At 47.9% G+C, this 15,807-nt stretch overlaps 1 protein-coding gene across 2 annotated transcripts; it reads right to left on the reverse strand.

The window, feature by feature from the left end:
• Positions 1-518: 518 nt before the first annotated feature.
• LOC140367558 (proteasome subunit beta type-7-like) lies at positions 519-3,901 on the reverse strand. 2 transcript variants are annotated; one of them, XM_072454082.1, is made up of 9 exons: positions 3,818-3,901; positions 3,123-3,216; positions 2,714-2,811; positions 1,823-1,963; positions 1,344-1,459; positions 1,207-1,265; positions 975-1,126; positions 805-831; positions 519-660 (listed from the first exon to the last, which is right to left on the reverse strand). In XM_072454082.1, the coding sequence occupies exons 1-9, from the start codon at positions 3,877-3,879 to the stop codon at positions 549-551; spliced, it is 861 nt and encodes a 286-aa protein (XP_072310183.1). In that variant the 5' UTR covers positions 3,880-3,901; the 3' UTR covers positions 519-548. The 2 variants fall into 2 exon arrangements, with proteins under 2 accessions (XP_072310183.1, XP_072310184.1); XM_072454083.1 differs by lacking the exon at positions 805-831.
• Between the last annotated feature and the right edge of the window lie 11,906 nt (positions 3,902-15,807).

Below are 15,807 nucleotides of genomic sequence, written 5' to 3' on the forward strand. Positions count from 1 at the left end.
CACATCAGTATTCATTGTAATGCAGAAATTATCTAAGGCACTGAACACACAAGATTTATAGGATGGTGTATTACTTAAATGTACAGTATATCATGGTTATGTTCCTCAGTGAAAATGGTCAAATGCAGTGTTGTGATGCTTGATTTGAGTCTACATTTATCTATACCTGCATAGACTTCAGTCACTGTGAACGCGCCTCATTAACAAGATGCTGTGAAATACTTTAGTTTCTTCTGTCAAGTCATGTTGATAATCTCTACTCTTGTACGTTTTATCAAGCACTTACTGTACTTATTTTGAATTTTCCTTGATTTGCCTTTGTTACAAGATTGTAGTTTCCAATGGCAAATTAAATATTTTTGTGGAGCAATGTCTTTCTTTGTAACAAAGTAAAATGACAAACATGAAGTCTATTCGGATGTAGAGGTGCCTATGAACACAAAAATGCACATTTATGAAAACACGTTTTAAACATTTCAACACTTTTATTGAAAAACAAAATGTATCTTAACAGGTTTTTAGAAAAACAATCTTTCCCAAACAACTGTTTAGGAGGTATCCATGGTTTGAATGGTCTCTTCAACCACCTCCAGATTCAACGGCTGCACAACTTTGGTCAACACACCGGTTGTACCTCTTTTGTATTTATAGTTTCCAGTCCTACAAGAGGGACACATTTACAAAATATTACATATTGAAACATTTAAATACAAACACAGGGGTTAATGCTCACAACACACCAAAGCCGAAGTCGGGCAACTGTTAAACTACAAGAACACTACCAAAATGTTTTCCTGTACTCACTGCTGCATGGCATCAAGCTCATTTACTCTTAGTACAAAACGATCAACAAGACAAGAAGTCACTCGCTAGGCCAAGCACTTATGTATCAGTTAAATTAGTAGGAAATGTAATCTATACATACTGAGAACAGCATTTAATTACTTCACAAATAAGCAAGCACTTGTCCATACCTGACACCTTTCTGGTTGGCCTCGTAATGAGGTCGCAGGTAATCCACTTTGTCCTTGGTGATCACACAAAGATCGATATTGCCGCCGGAGCCCAGATCATTAAAGATTCCAGCAGCAATAGCATCACGGACCAGTTCTTTGGCTTCCTCCTCCTGTAAATAGTCCCAAGTTTACAATCTGTGCTTTCATCTTAAATATGTATTCTTGCTGTACAAAATACAAAGAAAAGTACCTCCATGTCAGGCTTATAGCGGTCCTCAAACACTGCCATAGCAGCAAGAGACCCCGACCCTAAAATGAAAAACAGGAGAAGCCATTAGACCAAAATAATACAATTGTCAAGTCTAAATTGAATGAAGATATAGATACCCATGGTGACATAGGGCAGTTTGTCTGTGGAGCCATGAGGATAAATGCTGTAGACATGTGAACCGCTGAAGTCAACCCCACCCAAAACCAGAGCAGCCCCAATGTGGCCCTGATGCCTAAAACACAGCAGACCGCAATTGTAAAAATTATGTTTGATCAAAATGTAGCTACGCATCATTTTAATAATCAGATTAATTTCTAAAGATTTTTGACCCGTATGCTTTATTAGACAGGAAAGGACAGAGTGAGTTCGAATTCCTGGAGTCGGAATTCAAACTCACACCACTGCGGCTGGCTGCACTTGGAGCCTGGCATACGTGTGCTGTGCCTTGACCACTCGACCACCAGGTAGCGCTCAAATCCATTTCTATTTACATTGTCACCATTTGCTTATTATTTTGAATCTTTCAAATTGTTTAAATTGTGTTGTTATTGGTGCATTATGCACCATGTTATGCAGTCTGATGGTGGTAGACTACCTGAAGAGCATCTGCTGGAGCATGCGATTGGCTGTGACCACTCGAGGCTGTCTCCCGGTGTTGAGTGCGTGGAGCTCGAGGTTAGAGGAGATGAGCTGAGTGGTCATCTCTGTGTCAGCCGCTGTCCCTGCCCCACAGCAGCTGGAACATTAAAAAAATCAATGATGACAAAGACATTACAATTTACAGGTGCAGCAGTGTGCCCATCACGCCGGCAGATGGCGCACATCTGGACTATAAACTCCCTAGCTCTTCTGCCACTTGCCTTCCGGGTCGGTGCAAGGGTTGTCTCGTGAGGGCCAGGTAAACAATCTTTCTCAATGTCCCGCAAAATCTATGTATTTCAGTACTTTTAAGATTGGCGATTATGTTTTTTAGTGCCGTTGGATGCAGGACGCTGCACGCCGCATGTCGCCACCCTCGGTGTAGCTGGTACCGGGCGGGTCGGGCAGGAATGTAATGGCTCGTCGTGGGGGGCCTAACGTGGTGCGTCTTGGAATATGAAGATCCAACGGCACTGGCCCTTTTACTCCCGCTTTTACTCGCCTTATACTGGCCCTTTTACTAGTCTTTTAATCGCCCTGTTAATCACCGTTTTCCATTTTGTTTACTATTTTCTGTTTTCTTTTTCATTTGGAACGTGTATATATTGTGACCATGTGTCCTTATGTAATGTGACGAGAGATGATCACAGACTGCACATCCACCAGTTAAACTGCTAACCGAAAATAAATTATGTAACTTATTCACACTATTTTCTGGATTAATCTCCAGTGGCGTTGTTGGTTCTTCTTAATTTAACTTTTATCACAATATAGTACCACCCGATTGCCACACAGGCAAAACAAATTAATGCATTAGAAAGCAAAAGCCACAATGGGTGTTACTTACTAAATATTGGGGGAGATGTAGTGGATTTTTGAACAGTTCTTGTCTGCCACCACCATGCCCTCAGTGGCTCTTGTGTCTGCTCCAAGGACAACACCACCCTGCAGAAAGACAACATATTCAAGAGTAAACATGACCAACAACTATTATTATAATTACTATTATACTACTATTTATCCTCTATTCCACACATACTGCTGGCAAATAAACATTTTCCTTCCACAATCCTTTATGGAATGTCAAGACAACACATTCACTTTTTTAAATCAAATAAAAAAAAAGTGCTCATTGGGCGTAATTTTAACCGGACTGTAAGTCTCAATGGATGGAATTCCTCTTCCTTGTTTAAGACATCAGTGCTACTTCCTGGATACTAGTTGAAGTGTTTCTTTGTGGTGGTCAAGTAACTTACCTTAAAAACCATTCCACAAATGGTGGTCCCTGTCTTGCGAGCGGATGGCAAGCTACACCCAACTTTGCTAGCCTCTCCTTCTATGTGAGCATTTCTGGAAACAAGACAAACAAAAAGGCATTAAAAACACAATTTGCCACATTATGTAAGAAAGAGCCCACATATTTGAGTGAGTGTTCCATCAACAATGTCAACAGCGGTTCCCAAAGTAGGGATCACGAGATTCTTTCAAGATACGCATTTAGTTTTGTAATGAAACATTCTTTTTGTAACATTGGTCACAACGTGGGGTTTCGGTCTCAAAAGTTCTTGGTTACTGGTCTAAAGAAAAATAAAACATTTACAGTGCAGGTTTGAATGAGTTTACATTTTTGATTCAAAACGGTTATAAACATGTGGCTTTAGCGCAGCTGTACAAGTCAAATTATTGTGACTAACCATTAAGAATCTGACGGAATGAAATGTAAGTTTATTTAGGAAATCCTACATACATACAAATAAAACATTACTTTCGTTAATATGATAAGTGAAAATTCCAATTTGGCGGTATGGAGTCATCATATTTTAGCATTGATGTCTCAACGTTAGCATCTAAATAAAATAATCATTATAATTAATACTGACGCTTAATTATGCAAACATCCAACATATTATAACGGTGCAGCGATTTATTCAATTATAAATAAATAACGCACCTTTTACAGTTTTCAAAACTGAAACCTCCCAACGGAGGCCGGTTGACTGAAGGTGTCGCCATCTTGAATTAAGTCTGTTTCCCGTCTTTTCTTGTTCTTTGGTGTTTTATAGTTGTGTTTCTTGGAGTCACTTCCGATGTTGTGGTTGCTTTCAATGGCCGGCAACCGTGCATCTACTGGATTGAGTGTTGAAAAAGCGTCAATGAAACAGGTATTATTTGAATAATAAAGAATAAAGTCTAAAGAATAAGGAATAAAGTCTAAAGAATAAAGAGTAGAAGTCTAAAGAATAGAAGTCTGAAGAATAAAGAGTAGAAGTTTAAAGAATAGAAGTCTGAAGAATAAAGAGTAGAAGTCTAAAGAATGGAAGTATGAAGAACGATAGAAGTCTAAAGAATAAAGTCTGAAGAATAAAGGAAAGAGGCAGGGGCTAAAGAATGAAGTCTTCTTCTTCTTCTTTGGTGTTTTATGGCAATTGGTATCCAAAGTGTTACATTACCGGCCCCCATACCAAGCAGTCTGTGTGAAACACTGACGGTGGATTATTGAGCGTTGTTTGGATATTACGGCAACATAGAGGAACGCCTCGGTCCGTATGACGAGGAAGAGGAGGAGTGACCTGGTCGGTGACGATATGAACAGCGGGGAGGACTCCCCTGGAGCCACTGGTCCCGTGCAGCGTAGGGCGTCCTCGTGCTTGTCTATGGAGGACTCTCTCAGTGAGGAGCAGGGCGGGGGGGTTGCAGATATCGGGGATGTGAGTTCAGAGTGTAAGGTGTTCATAAAGCTCGCGCAGGATAATGCGTCCTTTAAGGGGTGGGATATCGAATCCCACCCCTTAAAGGACGCATTATCCTGGAATGAAGCATGTGGTAATGTTATTAGGGCAAGAAATGCGGCGTTTCGCCGGCTAAGGGTTACCCACACTGAGGGTGCCCTCATTGACTACAAGAGGGCCCGCGCGGTTGTGCGGAAAACTGTAAGAACGGCTAAGAGTGCCTGTTGGAGGCGGTATTGTTCCAAAATTGGGAGAGAAACGCGTCTCGGGATGTTTGGGGGATGATTAAGCGGATGCATGGAGTTGAGCGCTGTCACGGGACCCCGGTCCTAATACAGAATGGTGTTGAAGCAGTCAGCGACGTTGACAAAGCTGAACTGTTGGCCAGCACCTTTGTGTCGGTGCACAGCTCTGACGATCTCTCACCTGCGGAAAGGCACTACAGGGAGAGTACTTTGGCCCAGAATTCTGAGCTGATTGGGCACCAGCCTTCGACTCAAGAAGACCTTGACCTTCCGTTTAGTTTGTTTGAGCTAAGGAGAGCACTTTCTAAGGCGAAACAGACAGCCCCGGGTAAAGATGAGGTGTGCTATGACATGCTCTCTCATTTGACTGATGACACGCTTGGGCTAGTCCTGGGTCTTTTCAACTGTGTTTGGGATTCAGGTTGTATTCCGTTAGCATGGAAAACGATGGAGCGCATGGTTACCGAGCGGTTGGATTACTTCTTGGAGAGTCAGGGTTTGCATCCCGCGCACCAGAGTGGTTTCCGTAGGGGCAGGAACATCGTGTTGTGTTTGGAATCTGATATCCAGCTGGCCAGGGCTCAGAAAGAAAAGGTTATTGCGGTGCTCTTTGATGTGGAGAAGGCGTACGATATGGTTTGGAAGGATGGGCTCCTCATTAAGCTGCGGAAGTGTGGTGTGAAGGGTAAACTGTTTAACTCGGTCCGGAGCTTTCTGTCTGGCCGGCGTATTCAAACCAGAGTGGGCGCTGCTCACTCTGGGGTCTATGAGGTAGAGAATGTGATCCCGCAGGGGAGTGTGTGCAGCTCTATCTTGTTCAATGTTATGATTAAGGACATCTTTGACGACGTGGATGGGTCTGTTGGGAGGAGCCTTTATGCTGATGATGGCGCTCTATGGGTGAGAGGGAGGAATCTCTGGTTTTACGAGGTGAAACTGCAAAGGGCAATACAGCAGATGGAGCAGTGGACCCTGAAGTGGGGGTTTAAACTGTCCGTACGGAAGTCTCAAGTGATCTGTTTCTTCAATGGGCATAGGGACGTCTCCCTTCGACTGCATGGGCAGGTACTCGAACAGGTCAGGGAGGTGAGGTTCTTGGGGGTCACCTTTGACGAGAGGCTTAGTTGGCAGAATGAGGCTGGCGGTATGGTTTTTAGCCAGGTAGGAAATGCGAAGGCGCGGCTTGCGGGGGTTGGTGATCTGCGTGTGAGCCCGTCGGTGGCTTTGTCTGCTATAGCTCCGTGGAAGTTTGTCCCGGCTCCTGTTGATGTTAGCTTGCATGGCAAGCTTAGAGGAGTTGCTGGGAGGGCACCGCAGTTTGCCGTTCAAGCGCTCATCGATAAGCACTCAGGTGATGTGTTTATTTATACCGACGGGTCTAGGGATCCTGAGAGTGGGCGTACTGGCGCCGCTTATTTTGTGCCTGACCTGGGGCTGGCGGTCAAGAAGAGGTTGACAGATCGACTTTCTGTTTTCACGTCGGAGCTCATAGCGATACGGTTGGCATTGGAATGGGCGGAATCTGCTTTGCAGTGTTGCGGCATTGTGGTGGCCTCTGACAGCCTTTCTGCATTGCAAAGCATTAAATCTGGGAAATCGGATTGCAGACAGGATGTGTTGAATGGCATCTTCTGTCTGATGCTCTCCCTGTCCAGGAAGGATGTGAGGGTTTCCTTCGTTTGGGTCCCTGCTCATGTGGGGGTGGATGGTAACGAAATGGCTGATACACTGGCTAAACGTTCCCTTAGGCGGGCATCAATTGATGTGGCGGTTGAGTTAAGCAAATCTGAAATCAAGCCCGTTATCAAGAGTCATGTGGTCGGCCTCTGGCAGGAATTTTGGAGCCACTGTGTTACTGGACGGCATCTCTATCACAGGAACGCGTGGGAGGAAAGGGCCTTCGCCCGCATGAGGATTGGCCATACTGGACTCAATTGGTCACTGAGTAGGGTAGGCAAGCATCCGACCGGTCTGTGTGGTCACTGTCGGGTGCCAGAGACTGTCGAGCATGTGCTGATTTGCTGTGAGGCTTATGATAGAGAAAGGGCCGGGTTGGCCTTGTGGTTTCGGAATAATGGGCGGGAGTTCAATCTGCGGAACGTTCTGGCGATCCAGTCACAGGGTTTGTGTCAGGCTGTGGTTGCTTATTTATGTAGCACAGGGCTGGGTAAACGTTTATAGAGGTGGGGGGTGTTGGAGACTGAGCCGAGGATGAGGAGCAAGAGGATGTTCTAACGCGCTTTGACTTCATGGGCCTAGAAACGCCAAAGTTGTTGTTGTTGTTGTTTTATGGCGGTTGGCATCCGAGTGTTGCATTACCGCCAGACTTTATTCCTTAGGACTTCTAAAGGATAAAACGACAAAGACGTCCCATGACCTCATGGGCTTTGTAAAACAACAAAGACGTCCCATGACCTCATGGGCTTTGTACTTCCAAAGCACCGAACGTCAGAGAGGGAGAGGAAGATGAAGAAGAGTCTCCCTGGAATAAAGCCGGTTGGTCTCTTGAAACAACAACTATTCTAGTCACAAAGACATATCATGACCTCATGGGCTTTGTAACACCAAAAGCAATGGAAGGAGTACTTTTACGGACACCGACAGAGTCTGAGGACTACGAAAAGTCTGAGGAATAAAGTCTGGCGGTAATGCAACACTCGGATGCCAACCGCCATAAAACAACAACAACAACAACAACTTCTATAGGATACAATGTTGTTGTTGTTGTTGTTGTTTTATGGCGGTTGGCATTATAGGATACAATGACAAAGGCATCTCATGACCTCTTGGGCTTTGTCAAAGCACTGGAAGTCAAAGCACTGGAAGAAGAACTTTTAGGACTACGACTAAGTCTGGGGAATAAAGTCTGGCGGTAATGCAACACTCGGATGCCAACCGCCATAAAACAACAACAACAACAACAACAACACTAGTTGGACGTCTTACATTTTCTGGCTGCTCGTGCCCGGAAACGTAAAGAGTCCCTTAGCTCGTCCGAGGGTTCTGGGAATGAGCAGCAGGATGAGGCTGAAGCTATTGATATCTGGGGTGAGAGCAGAGACTGTAAGGTGATCATAAAGCTTGCACAGGATAGTGCATCCTTTAAGGAGTGGAATTCAGTGGCATTGTCAAAGAGCCTAACTGTAGCTGTGGGAGTGATCAAGAGTGCGAGTGTCCTTAGAGATGGCTCGCTGCTGGTCGTGTGCAATGACGCGGCTCAGCAACGGAAGGCGATTGGAACTAAACGTCTGGGTGGAAAGGACATTCTTGTGTCTGATGCTGACAGAAACACGGTCAGAGGAGTTATCGTAGGTGTCCCTACGGCGATGTCTGTGGATGAAGTTAAGGAGAATTTGACTGGAGCTAAGGTGGTGGACGCTAGGCGGTTGAAGGTGACCCGGTCTGGGGTAAGATGTGACAGCTTGTCAGTAATGGTAACACTTGAAGGGAAGTGCCTGCCTAGTAAGGTGTTCATTGGGTTCATGTGCCATGACGTTAGGCCGTGTGTTCCACCGCCCCTGCTTTGCTCTAAGTGCCAGCACTTTGGGCATATTGCAGCGGTCTGTAGAGGGAAGCAAAGATGTGGTAAATGTGCAGGAGATCACGAGTATGGGAAGTGTGACGTGGGAGCAAAACTGAAGTGCTGTAACTGTGGGGAAGAACAGCTCTGCCTACGGGGGATGCAGGTTTAGCAAAAGAGCTGCTGAGGTGCATAAAATAGGTATATCCTATGCGGATGCAGTCAAGAAAGTTTCAAGTAACGAGTTTAGAGTAAATACAGAGAAAGGAGCCAGCGCTGCTCCCAGCCAGGGCGAAATGAGAAAGGCCAGCGTGGCTCCCAAGAAGTGTGAAGGTCCAGAATTAATGAGAATACCCTGGTTGTGGATAGAGAGGATTTTGTACTCTTTATGGTGGATGTTGTAAACTGTGCTGCTCAGACTCAAAGCAGAACCGAAAGGATCAGGATCATTGCTAAAGCTGCAGGGAGATTCCTTGGAACAAAAGAGCTTGATTGGGCAGATATAGAAAACAGGCTAAAGGCGCTAAATAGGAGTCGGAGTGATGGGGGTCTGCTTTTGGGGAGTCAGAGTGATCAGAGTAACGAGATGGGGGTGGGGGTGGTCTCCTGTCCTCGCCCAGTCTCGTAGACGCACGGCTACCAAGCAACGACATCAGTGGAAATATTAAAGCCTATAGAATGAAGCCTAAAGAATAAAGCTGTACGGTGGAAGCACCGTCAAAGAAGGAGAGGAAGATGAAGAAGAGTCTCCCTGGAATAAAGCCGGTCGGTCTCTGAAATTGTCTCGCGGACACAACAACTATTCTAGTCGAAAGAATAAAGTCGAAATAAGAAGAAAAATTAATAAAGTCAGACGGGGAGACAAATTACCAACAACTTGGCTGTTGCCGCCATTACACATCAACGACGGGTGGGCCTCTGCCAATAACAACATCGCTGACGGTGGATTATTGAGCGTTGTTTGGATATTACGGCAACATAGAGGAACGCCTCGGTCCGTATGACGGGGAAGAGGAAGAGGAAGCGTGACCTGGTCGGTGACGATATGAACAGCGGGGAGGACTCCCCTGGAGCCACTGATCCTGTGCAGCGTAGGGCGTCTTCTTGCTCGTCTATGGAGGACTCTCTCAGTGAGGAGCAGGGCGGGGGGGTTGCAGATATCGGGGATGTGAGTTCAGAGTGTAAGGTGTTCATAAAGCTCGCGCAGGATAATGCGTCCTTTAAGGGGTGGGATCCGATGGCGTTGACAAGGAGCCTGATTGTAGCTGTGGGAGTGGTCAAGCATGCGAGTGTCCTTAGGGATGGCTCGCTGCTGGTCGTGTGCAAGGACGTGGCTCAGCAAAGGAAGGCGATTGAAGCTAAGTGTCTGGGGGGGAAGGACATTCTTGTGTCTGATGCTGTAAGAGGCACGGTCAGGGGAGTTATCGTAGGCGTCCCTACGACGACATCTGTGGATGACATAAAGGAGAATTTGACTGGAGCTAAGGTGGTGGATGCTAGGCGGTTGAAGATGACCCGGGATGGGGTAAGGTGTGACAGCCTGTCGATAATGATTAGATTTGAAGGTGGGATCCTGCCTCGTGTGGTGTGCGTTGGGTACATGCGCTATGGCGTACGCCCATATGTTCTGCCGCCCCTGCGTTGCTTCAAGTGCCAGCGCTTTGGGCATATTGCAGCGGTCTGTAGAGGGAAGCAGAAGTGTGGTAAATGTGCAGGAGACCACGAGTATGGGAAGTGTGACGACGGAGCAAAACTCAAGTGCTGTAACTGTGGGGGAGAGCATAGCTCTGCCTACGGGGGATGCGTGTTCAGCAAGAGGGCTGCTGAGGTGCAAAAAGTTAGAGCCTCTCAAGGCATATCCTACGCGGATGCGGTCAAGAAGGTGTCTGGTAGTCAGGTGAAGGTGGATGCAGTGGGGGCTGCCAGTGCTGCTGGTGTCCTAGGCGACAGGGGAGGGGGCAGCGTTGCCCGCGGCCAGGGGGAGGTCCCCACTGGGATGCCTGTGAGTGTGGCTTCCACGGGCAGAGGCCCTGTGGGTGCGGAGGATGTACTGGTTGTGAAGAGGAAAGATTTCTTCCTCTTTATGGTGGAAGTGATTAACTGTACTGGTCAAACCAAGAAGAGATCCGAAAAGACTAAGATCATCGCTAAGGCTGCAGGGAAGTACTTTGGAGCTGGGGGTCCCGAGTGGACGGAGATAGAGGATGCGCTGCGGGAAGGCACCCTGCCCCATTCTGGCAGTGGGAGTGGGGGGGCTCCCGATGCGCCGTCAGGTTCCGGGGGCTCATAATGGCGGTGGTTGTCTTGCAATGGAATGCGCGTAGTCTTCGTGCTAATGGCCAGGAATTTAAGCATTTTGTCTCTACCTTGTTGAACAAGCCTCACGTTATGTGCGTGCAGGAGACTTGGTTACGACCTAGGTGGGGTTTTGGGATACAAGGGTATGTGTGTGTTAGGAATGATAGGGAGCAGGGTAGAGGCGGAGGTGTGGCTGTGTTTGTCCGAGATGACCTAAATTACGTTGTTGTCAGTGTGAGTAAAGCGCCGGAGGCTCTGGCGGTGAGGGTCTGGCTGGGTGGTGAAGCTGTTACTGTGGTTAACCTTTATAATCCGTGTGGTGAGTTAACGTTAGAGTCCTTACATAGTATCGGTAAGGATGTTCGGGGAAAGGCCGTGTGGTGTGGGGATTTTAATGCGCGTAGCGCTTTGTGGGGCGGTAGTGGTACCGATAGGTATGGGCAGGTGGTAGAGGGTTTTATCAATCAAAGGGAGTTGGTTTGTCTGAATGATGGGAGTGGGACCCGCTATGATATGGGGACCGGTACGGAAAGTGCAATAGATCTTACGCTTGTGTCCAAGGAGTTAGCTGGTGTTTGTAGTTGGGAGGTTCTTGGTAATCTTTCTTTTGGTAGCGATCACTATCTAGTCCGCACCGAGATTGGCTTTGGGAGCTGTGTGGTCAGGGGGACGAGGATCCAGAGGTGGCAGTTGGCAAGGGCGAACTGGGGGGCTTTCCTGAGGAAAGCTGATGATGGTTCTAGGGTTCTGCAGGAAGGAGGATTGACTCAGGTGGATGATCTCAATAGTGCAATTGTCTCGCTCATCACGCAGTCAGCGGTAGGCACGATTCCTAAGAGTGGTGGTAGTGGACATAGGAAGCGGGTGCCGTGGTGGAATGAAGCATGTGGTCATGCTGTTAGGGCGAGAAATGCGGCGTTTCGCCGGCTAAGGGTTACCCACACTGAGGGTGCCCTCATTGACTACAAGAGGGCCCGCGCTGTTGTGCGGAAAACTGTAAGAACGGCCAAGAGTGCCTATTGGAGGCGGTATTGTTCCAAAATTGGGAGAGAAACGCGTCTCGGGGATGTTTGGGGGATGATTAAGCGGATGCATGGGGTTGAGCGCCGTCATGGGACCCCGGTCCTAATACTGAATGGTGTTGAAGCAGTCAGCGACGTTGACAAAGCTGTGTGTCGGTGCACAGCTCTGACAATCTCTCACCTGCGGAAAGGCACTACAGGGAGAGTACTCTGGCCCAGAATTCTGAGCTGATTGGGCACCAGCCTTCGACTCAAGATGACCTTGACCTTCCGTTTAGTTTGTTTGAGCTAAGGAGAGCACTTTCTAAGGCGAAACAGACAGCCCCGGGTAAAGATGAGGTGTGCTATGACATGCTCTCTCATTTGACTGATGACACGCTTGGGCTAGTCCTGGGTCTTTTCAACCGTGTTTGGGATTCAGGCTGTGTTCCATCTGCGTGGAAACAGTCTACGGTGGTGCCGGTTCTGAAGCCGGGTAGGCCAGCGTCTGACCCTTCAAGTTATAGGCCGATTGCCTTGACGTCGCAGCTCGGGAAAACGATGGAGCGCATGGTTACCGAGCGGTTGGATTACTTCTTGGAGAGTCAGGGTTTGCTTCCCGCGCACCAGAGTGGTTTCCGTAGGGGCAGGAACACCATGGATTCCGTGTTGTGTTTGGAATCTGATATCCAGCTGGCCAGGGCTCAGAAAGAAAAGGTTATTGCGGTGCTCTTCGATGTGGAGAAGGCGTACGATATGGTTTGGAAGGATGGGCTCCTCATTAAGCTGCGGAAGTGTGGTGTGAAGGGTAAACTGTTTAACTGGGTCCGGAGCTTTCTGTCTGGCCGGCGTATCCAAACCAGAGTGGGCGCTGCTTACTCTGGGGTCTATGGGGTGGAGAATGGGATCCCGCAGGGGAGTGTGTGTAGCCCTATCTTGTTCAATGTTATGATTAAGGACATCTTTGACGACGTGGATGGGTCTGTTGGGAGGAGCCTTTATGCTGACGATGGCGCTCTATGGGTGAGAGGGAGGAATCTCCGGTTTTACGAGGCGAAACTGCAAAGGGCAATACAGCAGGTGGAGCAGTGGACCCTGAAGTGGGGGTTTAAACTGTCCGTACGGAAGTCTCAAGTGATCTGTTTCTTCAATGGGCATAGGGACGTCTCCCTTCGACTGCATGGGCAGGTGCTCGAACAGGTCAGGGAGGTGAGGTTCTTGGGGGTCACCTTTGACGAGAGGCTTAGTTGGCGTCAGCACATTGATGAGGTCAGTGGTAAATGCAAAAGGGTGAATAACTTGCTTCGTTGTCTATCCGGCCAGGACTGGGGGGCCAGCAGAAGGTCGCTCCTGGGTATTTATCGGGCCGTCATGAGGGCGGCTATTGATTATGGCTGTATAGCCTACATGTCTGCGGCTGAGACTAACTTAAAGAAGCTTGATGTGGAGCAAGCCCAGGCCTTGCGCATCTGCTGTAGGGCTTTTAGGACCTCCCCTGTCTCGGCGCTGCAGGTTGAGTTGGGGGAATTGCCGTTACGGCTCCGGAGGCTAGAACTTCTGTTGGCTTACTGGGTGAATGTGCAAGGTCATACGAGCTCTCACCCGGTGAGGGACTTTCTCAGGGTTGATGGGGGGCAGAGTGAGGCTGGCGGTATGGTTTTTAGCCAGGTAGGAAATGCGAAGGCGCGGCTTGCGGGGGTTGGTGATCTGCGTGTGAGCCCGTCGGTGGCTTTGTCTGCTATAGCTCCGTGGAAGTTTGTCCCGGCTCCTGTTGATGTTAGCTTGCATGGCAAGCTTAGAGGAGTCGCTGGGAGGGCACCGCAGTTTGCCGTTCAAGCGCTCATCGATAAGCACTCAGGTGATGTGTTTATTTATACCGACGGGTCTAGGGATCCTGAGAGTGGGCGTACTGGCGCCGCTTATTTTGTGCCTGACCTGGGGCTGGCGGTCAAGAAGAGGTTGACAGATCGCCTTTCTGTTTTCACGTCGGAACTCATAGCGATACGGTTGGCATTGGAATGGGCGGAATCTCCTTTGCAGTGTTGCGGCATTGTGGTGGCCTCTGACAGCCTTTCTGCATTGCAAAGCATTAAATCTGGGAAATCGGATTGCAGACAGGATGTGTTGAATGGCATCTTCTGTCTGCTGCTCTCCCTGTCCAGGAAGGATGTGAGGGTTTCCTTCATTTGGGTCCCTGCGCATGTGGGGGTGGATGGTAACGAAATGGCTGATGCACTGGCTAAGCATTCCCTTAGGCGGCCATCAATTGATGTGGCGGTTGAGTTAAGCAAATCTGAAGTCAAGCCCGTTATCAAGAGTCATGTGGTCGGCCTTTGGCAGGAATTTTGGAGCCACTGTGTTACTGGACGGCATCTCTATCACATACAGGGTAGTGTGGGTCCTTACGGGTCTATGGGCAGGAACGCGTGGGAGGAAAGGGCCTTCGCCCGCATGAGGATTGGCCATGCTGGACTCAATTGGTCACTGAGTAGGATAGGCAAGCATCCGACCGGTCTGTGTGGTCGCTGTCGGGTGCCAGAGACTGTCGAGCATGTGCTGATTTGCTGTGAGGCTTATGATAGAGAAAGGGCCGGGTTGGCCTTGTGGTTTCGGAATAATGGGCGGGAGTTCAATCTGCGGAACGTTCTGGCGATCCAGTCACAGGGTTTGTGTCAGGCTGTGGTTGCTTACTTATGTAGCACAGGGCTGGGTAAACGTTTATAGAGGTGGGGGGTGTTGGAGACTGAGCCGAGGATGAGGAGCAAGAGGATGTTCTAACGCGCTTTGACTTCATGGGCCTAGAAACGCCAAAGTGATGGAAGAAGGACTTCTAAAGGATAAAACGACAAAGACGCCTCGTGACCTCATGGGCTTTGTAACACCAAAGCAATGGAAGGTGTACTTTTACGGACTACGACAGAGTCTGACAACTACGAAACGTCTGAGGAATAAAGTCTGGCGGTAATGCAACACTCGGATGCCAACCGCCATAAAACAACAACAACAACAACAACGAGATGGGGGTGGGGGTGGTCTCCTGTCCTCGCCCAGTCTCGTAGACGCACGGCTACCAAGCAGCGACATCAGTGGACATATTAAAGCCTATAGAATGAAGCCTAAAGAATAAAGCTGTACGGTGGAAGCACCGAACGTCAAAGAAGGAGAGGAAGATGAAGAAGAGTCTCCCTGGAATAAAGCCGGTTGGTCTCTGAAACAACAACAACTATTCTAGTCACAAAGACATATCATGACCTCATGGGCTTTGTAACACCAAAGCAATAGAAGTACTTTTACGGACTACGACAGAGTCTGAGGACTACGACAAAGTCTGAGGAATAAAGTCTGGCGGTAATGCAACACTTGGATGCCAACCGCCATAAAACAACAACAACAACAAATATTCTACGACAAGTCACAAAGACATATTCATGTGCAATTACTGTCGTGATCACATGCCATGGTATTTATGTATTTATTTATTTGTCTATGGGAGTTTTTATTTATAGATCTTCTACTGAAAGTGTTTTTCAGACTTCCTATAAGTGATCTGTTCTTCTGTATCTACCTCTGTATCTTCCTGCGTTGCACCAATGAAATTTCCCCATGTGGGACAATAAAGGATTATCTTAATGGCCAACCGCCATAAAACAACCGCCATAAAACAACAACAACAACAACAACATTAAACTTTATTCTTTAGACTTTATTCTTCAGAAGCACAGAAATTCAATGTCCACGAGTTCAAAGCACATGAGTTCTAAGCCCAGGAGTTCCAAGCATATGAGGTCTTCTTCCTCCTCCTTGGGGCTCCAGGGCTCATGCTGTTTTGCGGAAAACTGTAAGAACAGCCAAGAGAACTTGTTGGAGGTAGTATTGTTCCAAAATCTGGAAGAGAAACACGACTTGGGGATGGGATGATTAAAAGCCGATTATTCCTGCCACGTATCAATCATAAAACGCACCTACCGCTCACCTGCAGCACATCATAATATAGTTCCCTCAGTGTACGGGACAAAATGAAGATGGAGAAAGACTGTTCGAGCTGACTCAGAAGAAGACGGAAATCCACGGGAGACGAGAGATGCGATGTGATCCGTCACGCTGATAAACAAACGCACATGTGTGTTGTATCAGTCCACACGGGGGAG

The sequence above is a fragment of the Eucyclogobius newberryi genome, unplaced genomic scaffold (assembly GCF_026437365.1).
Source record: "Eucyclogobius newberryi isolate DKJ021-1_F unplaced genomic scaffold, fEucNew1.0.hap1 SCAF_2, whole genome shotgun sequence".
Lineage (NCBI taxonomy): Eukaryota > Metazoa > Chordata > Actinopteri > Gobiiformes > Gobiidae > Eucyclogobius > Eucyclogobius newberryi.